This window comes from Ambystoma mexicanum, chromosome 14 (assembly GCF_040938575.1).
Source record: "Ambystoma mexicanum isolate Mex_15411 chromosome 14, UKY_AmexF1_1, whole genome shotgun sequence".
Lineage (NCBI taxonomy): Eukaryota > Metazoa > Chordata > Amphibia > Caudata > Ambystomatidae > Ambystoma > Ambystoma mexicanum.
The window spans coordinates 38,492,088-38,505,117 of record NC_090940.1 but is presented as its reverse complement, the minus strand read 5'-3'; the positions used below and the strand labels follow the sequence as shown (position 1 = coordinate 38,505,117).

The 13,030-nt window shown below is 48.3% G+C and overlaps 1 protein-coding gene across 6 annotated transcripts in view; it reads right to left on the bottom strand.

Moving 5' to 3' along the window:
• Positions 1 to 13,030, bottom strand: part of HEATR5A (HEAT repeat containing 5A) — a 704,366-nt gene that overhangs the window by 553,194 nt on the left and 138,142 nt on the right. For all 6 annotated transcript variants that reach the window (XM_069638471.1, XM_069638476.1, XM_069638475.1 and 3 more), the window contains exon 5: positions 9,208 to 9,357. In XM_069638471.1, the coding sequence (XP_069494572.1) occupies positions 9,208 to 9,357 (150 nt within the window). The remainder of the gene's footprint in view (positions 1 to 9,207; positions 9,358 to 13,030) is intronic.

The following is a 13,030-nucleotide window of genomic DNA, read 5'->3' as shown; positions in this document are numbered from 1 at the left end:
CCTGATTAACAACCGGAGGCATTATTCTGTAACAAACCGCAACTTCTTACGCCGCACCTGTAAGGAGAGAGAAACCAGCAATTTAAACACACGCATCTTTTGCCGGACAGGGTTGGGTAATACAGACTCTTACCTGAACACCATCAGCTGCCACAAGACAATATTCCCTTGGACTCAGCTGCAACACAAGAAAGGAATGTACAAGAGTGAACATCGGACATATTGAACTCTTTGAACTTTATACTTACGGGTTCTCAGCTGGAACCTCCGAGTCAATATTCATCCGGAACTCTTCCAACGCCTTCAAACCAGTGAAGTAACTGGTATCTACGCGCCCCTGCATTCCGCGCAGGATGGAGAGCTCATCATTTACAAACATAAGGTGAGCTCACTGAAAGTGAATATCGGTGGGGATTAGTGGGGAGAACAGTGGGGTGCCATTATTAGAATCCATGGGTGGCTAAATCCTTTCTCCACTTGCAGGAGAATACTTCTACGGGTCAAGCAGACGAGGTTAGGCGGTCCAGTCCAGTCTGTCATCTCTGCACTACGCTTCACGTTGGAGGAGGTCGCAGCTGTCCGGGTCCGATCGACGCCCCTGTGGGAGCCAGGTGAGCGTAACAAACATTATAATTGTTCTTTTATAATGCGGTTAATACCAGCGTGTATCGGGATTCAAACCTGAGTTGCACTGCATCGTCTTGCTTCCAAGACAAATGCGTTGCCCCTGAGCTAATATTCCTCCCCATTTAGGCAGGGAATTTACCAGCAGGTGCGAGAAACCTGATAGTGTCTCACCCGCTGGTCCCCGGAGATCTATCGTCCAGGTGACCCGGACAAGTCTATCGCTATTGGATCCAGTTTCTGGGGTGGACCAGTGGGGGAGGATCACCTGGGTGAAGCATCTTCGGTGAGTGGAAGTCGGACACTGAGGGATCCCCTTCCCAGCAACACCTTTTCCCTATCCCACCCTGTAGGATATTTACACGCTCTACCCCCCCCACCTTTTCCCACACAAACACTTTCTTAAATGATAACAGACTACCACTAGAGCCATTTACCTGACATGTCCCAGCTCTCAGGTCAGGCAGAGTCAGGCAATGGATAATCACCACGCACACCTGACAGCCCTTTACCTTCCCCACAGGGATAAAAGGCAGAACACAAAAGCACACTTCGAGCAAGGGCAAATGCACGGGGAGACAGCTACACCAAACCGGCAGTACACAGGTAGAAGAAAAGCAATGAGACCAGGAAGGCCGTCTAAGGTGGAATTGCCCTTGCCCTTTCCAACTCAGACCCACGGAGATTCCAGAAGGGAAAACGTAAGACCGGGAGTTTTAGCTGCCGTGCGTAGCAACAGAGGTCAATGGTACACGAGGGCTCCCACTTTGATAACTGAGGAGGGAAGGTCAGAGTATGCCTTCCGTCCCGAAAGACCCTCCAACCGGAAGAACCACTGTAGACAATATGGCCGCCGATCATATGAGCTCACATCAATTCCTACAGATCCTACAATGGAAAACTATCACGAGAAGTACCTTCTCAGCAGGCCCTACAACCCTGCAGCAGTACGAACTCTACCCAGAGTGGACCAAGGTACACAAGAAGGAGCTGGAGACAGCTACATGGACAGAATAGACTAAAGCACCAAGAAGCTATGACTCAAGTCGTTAGAGACAACACAACGACATAGCTACGTTAGACACGAAGCACACGTGCCATCCGCACAGTCGAGATACACACACCCAACTACACGAAGAACACAGGTATACAGTTCTATGAGTTATAGGACATTAACACATACATACATGATGTCTGCACGTTTATTATTTCGCCATTTAGACTTGCTGCAGCAACGCAGAAATGCAAGAAGCAAGAAGGGCTTGTGTAAATGCTTGCAGATGCTTACATGCAAATAACCCCACGGTATTGCAAGAGCAGTCAAGACACCTGACAGCCATGACGCACTAACCTATGGACACTATGGAAGACGCATAGAATAGAAGCCAGGCCATGGCTTAAGAAATCTAGTAGGCCACGATTGACTCAGAAATGCTGTGGATGCAGAACCACCGCAGCGAGAACAAAGCCCTAGCAAGGTCGCAATGTTGCAAATGGCATTCCTTACCGTCAACTAAAGTAACACCGGCTACAGGAGAGGCGCACTCTCCGACAAATACAGAATAATTCAGAGCTCCTGTGCTCACAAATGTTGTCTCCAAGCATGCGATACAGCCTAGCTGAGCAGTTGCCAAGATTTGGCGGTTGGGAAAGAGCAACCTGTCTCACGGACCAGACAGTGGTCGCAACAAATTGTTACAGTCATGCTACAGTTCTGCGCTGGGAATGGAGCACACTCACAGCAGTAACGGTCCACACACGGTTATGATGCTGACACATAGTTGCTCCTTGCAGACACAATTGCGCTTGCACTGTTCAGAGGTGACTTGCGGGTTGAGAACAGAGTTTGCCCCAGGCTTGGGGGCCCGCGGCTCAGCCAACCAAAATCCAGGACCCTAGGGGTGGATAATGGGGGACGGGGGGGGGAAATCACTGACCAATCACAGGACATGCTCACTGTAACAATTCTGAAATAACAGTTTTCGGGGCTGGTCCAGCCATAACACCCGACGCAGCCTTGTCCAATAACACCACTTCTCCTATATGGGGACTACCACTCGGCAACCCATCAGGAATAGATAGGTTTTGGAGAAGGGCCTAGAGAGTGACGCAAATTGTGACATCACACCATCAAAACAGTACCATTCTTGACTCCAGAGAACAGAAGCCAACGGGTTCAGCACAGCCGGTGGGTTGGAGGAAGCAGATACCAAACCAAACTGTGTTAAGCCCAAAGCTGCAAATAGCAACATTTTGAACACAAGACAAAAAGACTTGTGTGTATGTTTGAACTTTAAAGAAAGCCCAGTTGAGGTCCAGGTACAGAGAGGTCCGGCGCCACGTGGGCACTCATTCGAAAGCCTCTGACCGGGACCAGTCTGTGGAACTAAAACAACCTGAAGGCCCTAGGAAAGGGTGGGGTGAGGTGTCAGAGTGGTCCTATAAGGGTCAAGTCAAATACCTTATACAATCGAAAGTCTCTGACCCATTGCCAGAGGAAAGCTAGGGCAAGGGAACCCCGCTTTCCACTACGATTGGGAACTGTGATAATTGACAAGTGTGAACCCGACAGAGGGATGCCGAAAGAAAGCTAAAGAGAAAGAAACCCTGTAAGTCTTTTTTCCCCCTCCTCCTCCTACTGCTGGCTGCAACCCACCCCAACAGAACAAACACAGCGGGCTTCACCGCGAGGGTGTAAGCCCGCGGGAAGCAAGGGCACGGGTGTTTGCTCCCGCCTGTAGTGTTTGGAATCTGCCAGTGGAGCTTCCACGGTAATAGCACAGCAGACCCCAAGTGTCCCACAGACTTGGACCATGGTGAAGTTGAGACAAACATTTGGGAGCTGAGCTGCGCCCTGTACTCCTTTCCCCTCCCCCCGCTTTCTCTCCAAATCTGTTCTTTTGTCCAATCTGCAAGGCCCCTCAGACTTTAAAGCGAACCGCAAGTTCAAAGCGGGCCGAAGAAAAGAGGGGGCGGGGGGGAGGTTGCCAAGCAGAGTGCAGGGGAAGTGCCAGGGAAGTTGAGTTCACTCTGTGGGTCCCCACGCAGATAGAGCACCTGTCTCAGTGTCTATTTGTGACCTGGGGGATGGGGGGGGGGCAACAGGGGTGTCAGCACCCGAAAACTTTAGCACCCACAGCCTCAATAGGGAGTTTTTCCCACTACCTCATGGGACTATCCAAGGCCCTGCCCTGAACCCTTTGCCTGACATTACCCATCCAAGCATAAATCTAGATGAACATGTGCCCAATGCTAATCTGTTACCCCCTGGAGGGAGTCTTTACCGTAGGGCCCATCTCCTTGATATACTGGGCAATGGCTGTGAGAGGATCACCTTTGGCATAGTCAAACTCACTGGGGGCTGTGATTCATTGGCCCCTCCTTTGGCGCCAGTTCTGCCATTTTCATCTTCTGGGCTGTCACTAAAGCCCGCTTTTGGTACTACTTGTTTGGTCCCTGATCCATGGATGGCACCAGCTATTGAGATTGTCCACCCTCCATCTTCTTCCGTCCCACCGGCAGTGGATCCAATGGACCTGGGCTCAGAAGGAACTTGTAAGGGAAAGCATCCTTTCAGTCCTCCCTTCAGCACTTGGAGCAAGTCTATGTCAGCTGCACTATCGGGAAGTAGCTCCTGCCTACGCTTAACCCCACTATCCAAGGGAATCGGTCCCTGCCAGCCTCATCACCCACAGAACCCAACACTACCCCAGGCTGCTCCCATGACCGTGCTTTCTGAACTGGCCTAAAACTACTATTGGCTTTGATTAAGGGTGTGACGGAGACCAAGGGGGAGGGAGGGGTGTGGAGTGCTGGAGAGGATCCATCGGAGGATGGCCTTAGGGGCTTAGGTCCAACTGCTGCCGCAGGGTCATATACCCGGTGTCCTCATTCTTCTTTTGCTTCTGGTGCCCCAAATGCCCCAACCTTGAAGAGGCAACCAGATGCTGACCAACCTCCAATTTTAAATGTACCCAGAGAGTCCCCTAAGGCCCCTACTCCAGGGTTTGAGCCCCCACCTTTAGAGAACCATGTCCCGAGGAACCAGGGCATCAAGCGTCCAGTTGGGAGGACAACCAATGCACACAACCCTTGCCCAGGGAGGCCTATGCTCAGGCATAACACCCATGAAGGGCCTAGAAGAGCCACTGTGTTTCTTCGTGGGGTACCAAAATTGCCTCTTGATAGAAGAGAACCAAGGGATACCCTTCTGAACAAATGCCTCCATTGGTTGCACTCTGTAGGGGACTGTGCTCTTGCGAGCAAGGACACTATGGTGGAGTGTACCAGACTGACTAATGAATGGCCTGCCGACTCAGTCAAATTGGTCTTTAGGGATGATCACATGGCAAGCGATGTCCTGAGGAAATGCAATTGGCATGGGCAGACCCAAAGAAGTGGGATTGTAGCCAGCCCCCCGCCCACCCCCAACTCTGGTCTTGCGGCCCTCCCTGGTGATTCCATTAGCAATGGACCTCTTTCTGGGGCGATCCGTACCCTTTTGGGCCCCCAGCAATTTGGGAGTTAAAAGGGGCTCGAGGTTGGTGGTACTGAATCTTTGATAGAAGATTTGTTTTGTGGCACTCAAGGAGGGTGCTGTTTTCTCCTTTGTTTTCTTTCTTTTTTCTTTGCATTGTTGTAATAATTATTAAGAAATGTGTCCCACGCAAAGCCTTGGCCCAGAGGCTGAATAAAGTTAATTTTAATGGAAATAAAAAAAATGATAAAACGGAGCACTACATGAACTGTATTAGGACTATATGAACTGTGTTGAAGAAAGGCTGTAGTGAACCCGCCGAAGGGAGGCCCATTTTTGTAAGGAGAATCCAAGCCCAGAAGAGGGAGATCCCAGGGGCAAAGAACAATTGCCCAAGATGCAAGATCACAGAGAACTTTGGTTTGTTACATTGAATCAGTAAACCTTAGGCAAGAGACTTTTGCAGGAAAGAGACTTAAGGCCTGATTTACACAAGCGTTTTATAATGGCGCAATCCTATAGGAAAATGCTCCATGAATCAGGCCCTTAGCCTCTAAAGGGGTTTTGATATCGTGGAACTGAACTGTAAACCTTGTGCTGTCGAGACCAAGAAGTGTGCTGTGCTCGAGAGTCCCACCTTGTCCCGTGCCTCAAACGTGGGGAAAGGAGACACAGCCATACCATCCGGACTATCATTATCCCACACTCTTTTGTAACTACTAGTAAGGATTGGCAATAGTTTTTTTAGTATAGGCCCTTTTTCTTTGACAATATGCCACTAGGACTGCCTTACTATTTTTTTATGGTCGTAGCTTGTTTCCATATTAGATTTAGATCAGGCGTTCATCTCACCCATTATAAGGTTCAATAAACACACTTGAACTGTGATCACTTGTGTCCATCTTTACTGTTGCCACCATGAGTTCCTTATACAGGGTAGGGATAGTAAGGGATTTTTAAATATATTTATTTTAATAAAATTGCATATTTTGATCAATCAACCAGCAGTTGTCCACCTCGCAATGTTCCCTCACAATAGTCTCAGAACCTAAAGTGAGGGGGTAGCTTTCTCGCCATGAGAGAGCCAGTGTACAATTTTATCTTTTTTTTTATTTAAACAAACAAAATAAAAACGGTAGAAGGGACTATGTTTTAAAGGGGACTTTCCTTATTCACAAACACATGTTGTTCGTAACCGCTCAATCGGAAAAAAAACTTTCCCACCTCCTGTTTTCAATGTTTGTAGCCATTTTCCTTGATATGGTCCCCTCTTTATTGTATGCTGCTTTCAAGGCTTCAAACAGGAAGTGACATCAGAGGAGGAGAGGAAGTGTAGACTGCTGATACATTATGGGAGCCACAGAGAAAAATAAAAAAAAAAGTTGCATGTTCTTTGTACTACATATGAAAACGTTTAACCTACTCATCATGCCCCCAATATCAGTACTACCGGAAGGGATAATGCTACCATTAGTAGTAATAGTACTATGAACAACAGTTGCAATTCTATTACCAGCAGCAGTCCTCAAACTATTACCTGTAATTCTGCTGCTACTGTGAGTAGTATTTTTCTTTCTGAATAAAAAGAGTATAACTAGTACTTCTATCACTACCAGTAGCAGCAGCAGCAGCATCCCTATTGGCAGTGGTAGTAGCAGTACCACTTGTGGCAGTGGCAGTAGCAGTAGCTCCACTATTAGTACAGTTAGCAGTACTACTTATATGAAAGCTACAGAGGGTATTAGCTCTGCTGCTATTGTTAGAAATAGAACAATACTAGCAGCAATACACCCAGTAGCACTACTACCACGATTATAAAAGTACTACCAGTTTAATTAGTAGTATTACTGCCTCACAGATGGCCACAGAACACACCAACTCAACAATTTGTTTTTTCTTTCACTGGCTCTAAAGGCTGCCACCCCCCCACACCCAAACCCCTCTCGTCTAGAATACATCAGAACCTCCCAGGCGTCGCTACTCCCCAGGTTAGTATATACTGATTGTTTCTCCCTATCATCTCATTTCTAGCAGGCTGATGGGGATGGACTAAAGGAGACTGCTTTATCTAAGCTCCCACCGAGACTTCCTAGGCTAGTCCTACACCCTTGTAGTGGTTGGGTCTTAAACTGGTTGTAGGCGTGTGCCTTTCAGACGCTCAACTCAACGGTCTCTTCCTCTCATGCCCTATGTTACTCTCCCCGTCTTGTGCGGCTATCCTCCTGCCGTTGCCCATCTCCTCCGTCCAACTCCACCCCCCCTTCCCTCCTTCCTCTTCCTACTTCATCCTTCCCTGTGCCTCTGATGTCTCCCTCTCTTTCTGCCACCACCCTCCACCATGCAATGTTATTACTCTTTCTCCTACTATCCCCCTCGCTTAACTACTACTGCACTCCCTCTCCACAGTACTATCATTCCATCCCACTTCCTACTCAATCTCCCATCCTTTTACTCTCACAATCACTTTTCACACTCTCTACACTTCCTCTACTACTGTCACTCACCTTGCTCGCACACTCACCACACAGTACCACTTGTCCTCACCAACCAATACCTTTCCTTTTCTACAAAATGCCTCCACACTGCAATCGACAGTCCTTCCTGCTGCTGGTCTCTTGGTCTCCCATCTTCGGCTCCTCTGACCTCACCTGAATAACCCATACCCTTCCCGTTTCAGGTCACCATTGTTATCCTCTCCTTCGTTCTCTCATTGGACTTCTGGTCCTGACCAATCTGACCCTACTTACCCTGCCTGGGAGGTGTTACAATGGTCAGCATTTACAAATAAGCTGCTAAGCCCCACCCCTTTCTCACATGGCTGATGGACATGCTGCAAATGTACCGCATTGCTGTGGAATCCCAGGGGAGTTCTGAGAGCTGGTGTTGTTTTGCAAAGGGCTGCGGGTGTACATCTCCATTTTGGCAGCTGGAATGCAGCGTGTGCTGTTGACATTTGGCAGTTCGCTGCGTTTCTCGCAGATCTTGTTTTATGCTCTGTAGCCCACTCATTCCGCTGACCAGAATGATCGGTCTTAGGCTCCGATAGGTTACACTGTTGAAGGCGGTCCACCCAGGTTGCTGATGTCGGAGGTCACCTGGAATGGAAAGGAAAGCACTGCCAAGCATTTCCTATTCAAGGTCTGTGGTGACGCAACATGGGGCCATTCATATACATACAGGATTTTGGGGAGAAGACAGGAATTGGGGCCCTCTGACTGCCAACATACCCCTGTCGGCTAAGACTGGCTCTGGTTTACACCCAGGCAAGCCTCCCACTGAAGACCGAAAAGGGCTCCTATCCCCTTCTAACAAGGCCAGATTACTGACCTTGTCACACCTGCCAGATGTAGCCCTAGTAGTGGCACTATTACTATATCTACATTAGTGTTGGTAGCAGTAGTGCCAACCCTACTGCCAATAGTAGCCCGGTTACTGTTGGCATTGGTAGTAAGCCTAATATTTCAAGTGCAAGGACTACTTCTCCCAGTAGTAGCAGCAGCAGTACTAGTACTACTAAAACAGCATTAAGAGTAGCACTACTACTGCCAGTAGTAGTCCAATGGTTACTGGCAATGGTATAAATAAGACTAGTATCAGAAGTACTACATATAGGAGTACTGCTATTGGTAGAACTACTAGAAGAATTGGTCAAACTATTGATGCTAAAAGTACCACTGGTGGTAGCAGTGATAATGCGGCTGGTGAGGACTCTACTGCTGAAAGTAGTACTATTACCAATAGTAGGACTACTACTTCTAGTACTACTACTACTCTTGAATTGGCACGATCAGTAGGTAAGTAGTAAAGGAAAACACAACCTTTTACTTTTCCCCCCCTTTGCTAGGGTTAGGGATCTGCAGACTGCACTTCCTCTCCTCCACTGATGTCACTTCCTCTTCAAGGTCTTGAAAGCATCTCACAAATACCAGGACAACCGTCCTGCTTCCAAAAATGTTAAGCGATGGGAAAACTAGCAGAAGGTAAAATCATTACCAGCGCAAAACAACTTTTTTTTTTAAACCATGCTCCAATTAAATGTTATGAAGCTTTGGAGAACCTGTTATTGGAGAAAGACACAAGACCCCCAGAGCATACACCCCTCGTACCTTGGCAGCAGCACATCGCACAGCCATGGATCGGTCTGTCAGGCACAAGCGTGCAGCTTTGTAGACATCTCGGTGGCAGGGCCCTGCTGCAGACCCTAGCCCACTGAGTATTCTTTCTAAGCTCAGCATGATCTCATATCGCCCCTGGGACTGGAAAAAAAAATGATTGACAACTGTGAATAATAAAAAAAACAACACACAGCAAAAGCAACAAGTGGCCAAGAAGCAGCCCGTACAAACATGCACCCAGTGCCCAAGCTTGTTAGACAGCCACAAGCCAACGTTTCAGATGAGAACGACCAGTTGTACCCTAGGATTAGTCTAGAAACCAACCCTTATTGTACAAAGATTTCAGACATGCTTCTGACTCTGCAGAGCAAGGTTCCCTTCCCTGGGTTTATTAGCAATTTGTACTGGAGCCAGTGAACAACTGATGACAGCTATTGATGAAGCCACTTTGTGCATCGCCAGTTCGTAGCAACTCACTATGGCAGATACCTACTCCTTCCAAGGTTAGGGTCAAGTTTCGCCTTATTTTTCAGCTCTCCAGTTTAATCAGCACCCTCCCAGGTTTTTGTCCAGCAGGCAAAACTCAGCCCAAGCTATATATGTTTTTTCTATTCTCAAATTCTATAGGCTGAACAGTTAATCGTTAACTCAATCCCATTCCTATATACCCGTTTGTCCCTAGAGGTCCCGCCCTTAAGCACGATCGCACCAGCAGAAACAATGCTGCCGAGATCAGCAAGCGAAAAGGAGCCAGCAGCAGCAAAATCATTTTTATCTGATTTATCTACCATTGCCTCTATGAATGAATCGGATTAGATGACAGTGCTCAGAGGTATATTGTTAAACATGCAAATACACTCAGTTTACTGTGTAAGTGGACTTCTAAAAGCATAGGAACATGTCACAGGATCAAAGTGGACAAAAGGTAAGCAAACTGCTCAAAAACAAACTCTCTGGACAGCAATATTTGGGTCGAACTTACGAGTTTGTATAAATGTGTACTATGTTCTGTAAGCAACACATGGTAGCAACAGTAAAGACAGACACAAGTGATCACAGTTCAAGGGTGTTTATTAAACAGGAAATGCAGGGTGGAAAAAAGCCTAATCTAAACCTAAATCTAAGATGGGAGCAAGAATCGACCATCAAAAAATAATATGCAGTCCTAGTGGTGTGGTGTCCAATAAAAAAGGGCCTATACTAAAATAATATATTATGTATAATATTGCCAATCCTTACGCTAAATACAAAAAGAAGTGTGGAATAACGTTCTTAAAGAAAGAAAGAAGTGTTCACAAAAGGATAAGTCAGGACGCAATATTTTTGGTCTCTCTTCCAAATGTTTTCAGCACGAGACAAGGTGGGACTTTGGAGCACAGCACATGCTCGAGCTTTCCCAGCACAAGCTAACAGTTCTGCTTTCAGCAATCAGGGCATCCGGTGGTTAAGTCTCTTCTGTCAAAAAATGTCTTGCCGCCGGGGACTGATGGGTTTAAACCAACAAAAAAAACACTTTTCAAAATTGATTTGGGGTGATGACTTTCCACACATGGATCTCCCTCCTCGGGCTCGGACCCCTTTCAGATGTCAGCCTCCCTCCTTCGGGTTCACAAAGGCTTTTCTTACTTCACAAGTCTATGTATTTTCAAACAATTCACTGTGGATATTCACTCAGTAGGGTTCACTCCCGTCACACTGTTCATTCGCTAATTTTACCAAGCAAGATTAATTTCCCTTCACTTCACATCCATCTGTTGGTGAAAGACTTTCGACTGTACAGAGGATTTTACAGGACTCCCTCTTCTCGCCTTTCCCAAGGCCTTCTGGTACTGGTAGTTTCAATAATGGGGTAATCGCCCAGAGTTTCTTGCGTAAACACCCACGTGGTGTCAGACTCCTCTGCTGCTTGTTTTCCCCTTTTACATCAATAGCTCTTTAAGCCTTTCACAGTTCAATTAGCCGCTTGCTACTTTTCATTTTACACAGTTTGGTTTCTTATCGACTCTCCCCTCAACTCACCGGCTGTGATGAACTGCTTGGCTTTCTTTCTCCTTCGAGTCAAGGTTGGTACCACAGAGCCCAGCGTCTCTCCCCGGCTTGGTTATCAGCGGAGGAGGGTCTAGTGTACCGTAGACTTCTGCTGCAACACACGCTGGCTATTGTTTACAGCCTTACGATTCCTTCTGTGGAGGATTCATGGGCCTTGGTCGGAAAGGGCAAGGTCGCTTCTCTCCTGGTCACCCCCTCAGTATGCGCCATCTTTCTCCTCCTCTTGAACTGCAGTGCAGAGTTAGCTCTCACGTTGTGCGGTCTGCCTTGCTCGTCCTGTGTTTTCGTGCTCCACCTTTTATCCCTGTGGGGAAGGGTAATGGCAGACAAGTATGTGTGATTCTATTTAATTGCCTGACCATGCCTGACCCTTGTATTGGGACATGTCAGGTAAACCGCTCGGGTGTTAGTCCGTTGTCAGTAGTGTTGTGCGAAAGTGTTTGTGTCAGAAAGGGGGGGTGGGGCAGTCTTTTTGAATGCTATATATGGTAGGATGGGGAAAAGGTGTAAAAAGAAGGGGTATGAGGGGACGCTGTTGAGCAGCATCGAAGATGGCGACCTGAGCGAGAACTACGGCCCGACGTTATACTTTTCTTTTCATAATTATCCTCCTGGGTGCTGAGAACCGGCTGGAAATCACACACAAGTGTAGCGCAGAGTGTGGGGCTCCTGTGGTTCGAAACCTGTGCTTTTTAATGGCCTGGCAGCACTGTATGTGCCGACAGAGATACAGCTGAGTTTCCTGCGATCCCGCAGAGTTTCCTGCGATCCCGCCCGCTGTCTGCCTCCAGGTGCCCGGGGCGTCTCTGTGAGCTCAGTGTGTGGTGGGGACTGGTTAACTGGAGGAGTGTCCCGCTGAGGCGGTAAGTCCAGGCCCGCAGAACCGCCCGTTAGCCTGCTGGACGCAAGACCCAGAATCAACACGGAGTCCTGCTGGAATAACTGCTGATCCCCAGACTCGGGGACGGCGGCGGACTGCGGCCACAAGGGATATGCAGGTGGGCCCAGCCGCAGATGTGGTGTTCGCCTGTCTGCACCTTCTCCCTGCTCCCGCCGGCCTCCTTCATCCTCCACAGTGACGGGAGGCATTGGACTGTTGCGGTTGTGGCAGATCCCAGGACTCAATACTGACGTGTACGGGGCCCGTGGGCAGATGCGTGGCTCGGTTCTGATCTGGGCTGCAGCAGTGATCAGGCGGCTAGCACTTTATCCTTAGCAGTTCTGGCTGAAAGCAATTGTGGGCTCCTGAGCACACATGATGTTGGAGATGTGAGGTCCCCCCAGAGATAGGATCCTTTTGCAATGCGACGGTGAGGAGCGGGCTGCCCAGTGTCTCTGCTCCACAACATTGGACACAGGTATTTATCCCGGATTGGGGACTGGTTGCCGGGGCTTGTGCCGAGACTGGGGGATGCCCCTGCCGATTGGTGATGCCATAGATGAGGCGATTACACAGTTAAAAAGTATAAATAGACCAGCGGCCCAAATACCAGGCCCTGTATGACTTGTCACTTGCAGCGTGGTGCCCTTGCGCTGCGTGGCACTACTGGCAATTGGTGACTGGGCTATATAGTAAGTGAAAACCACATTATAGGTGGACCACCTGAGCTTGCAAGGCCGGATCCCGTGACATTATAAGGAGTCCCCTGACAAGTGACCAAATATAGGACTGCTGGGATGCACAAGATGTATAAGGGGGCTGGGTGGAAGAAAGGCCCCATGGACTCTTACACCAACTAGACTTTACGGCCCGGTACCTCCAAGC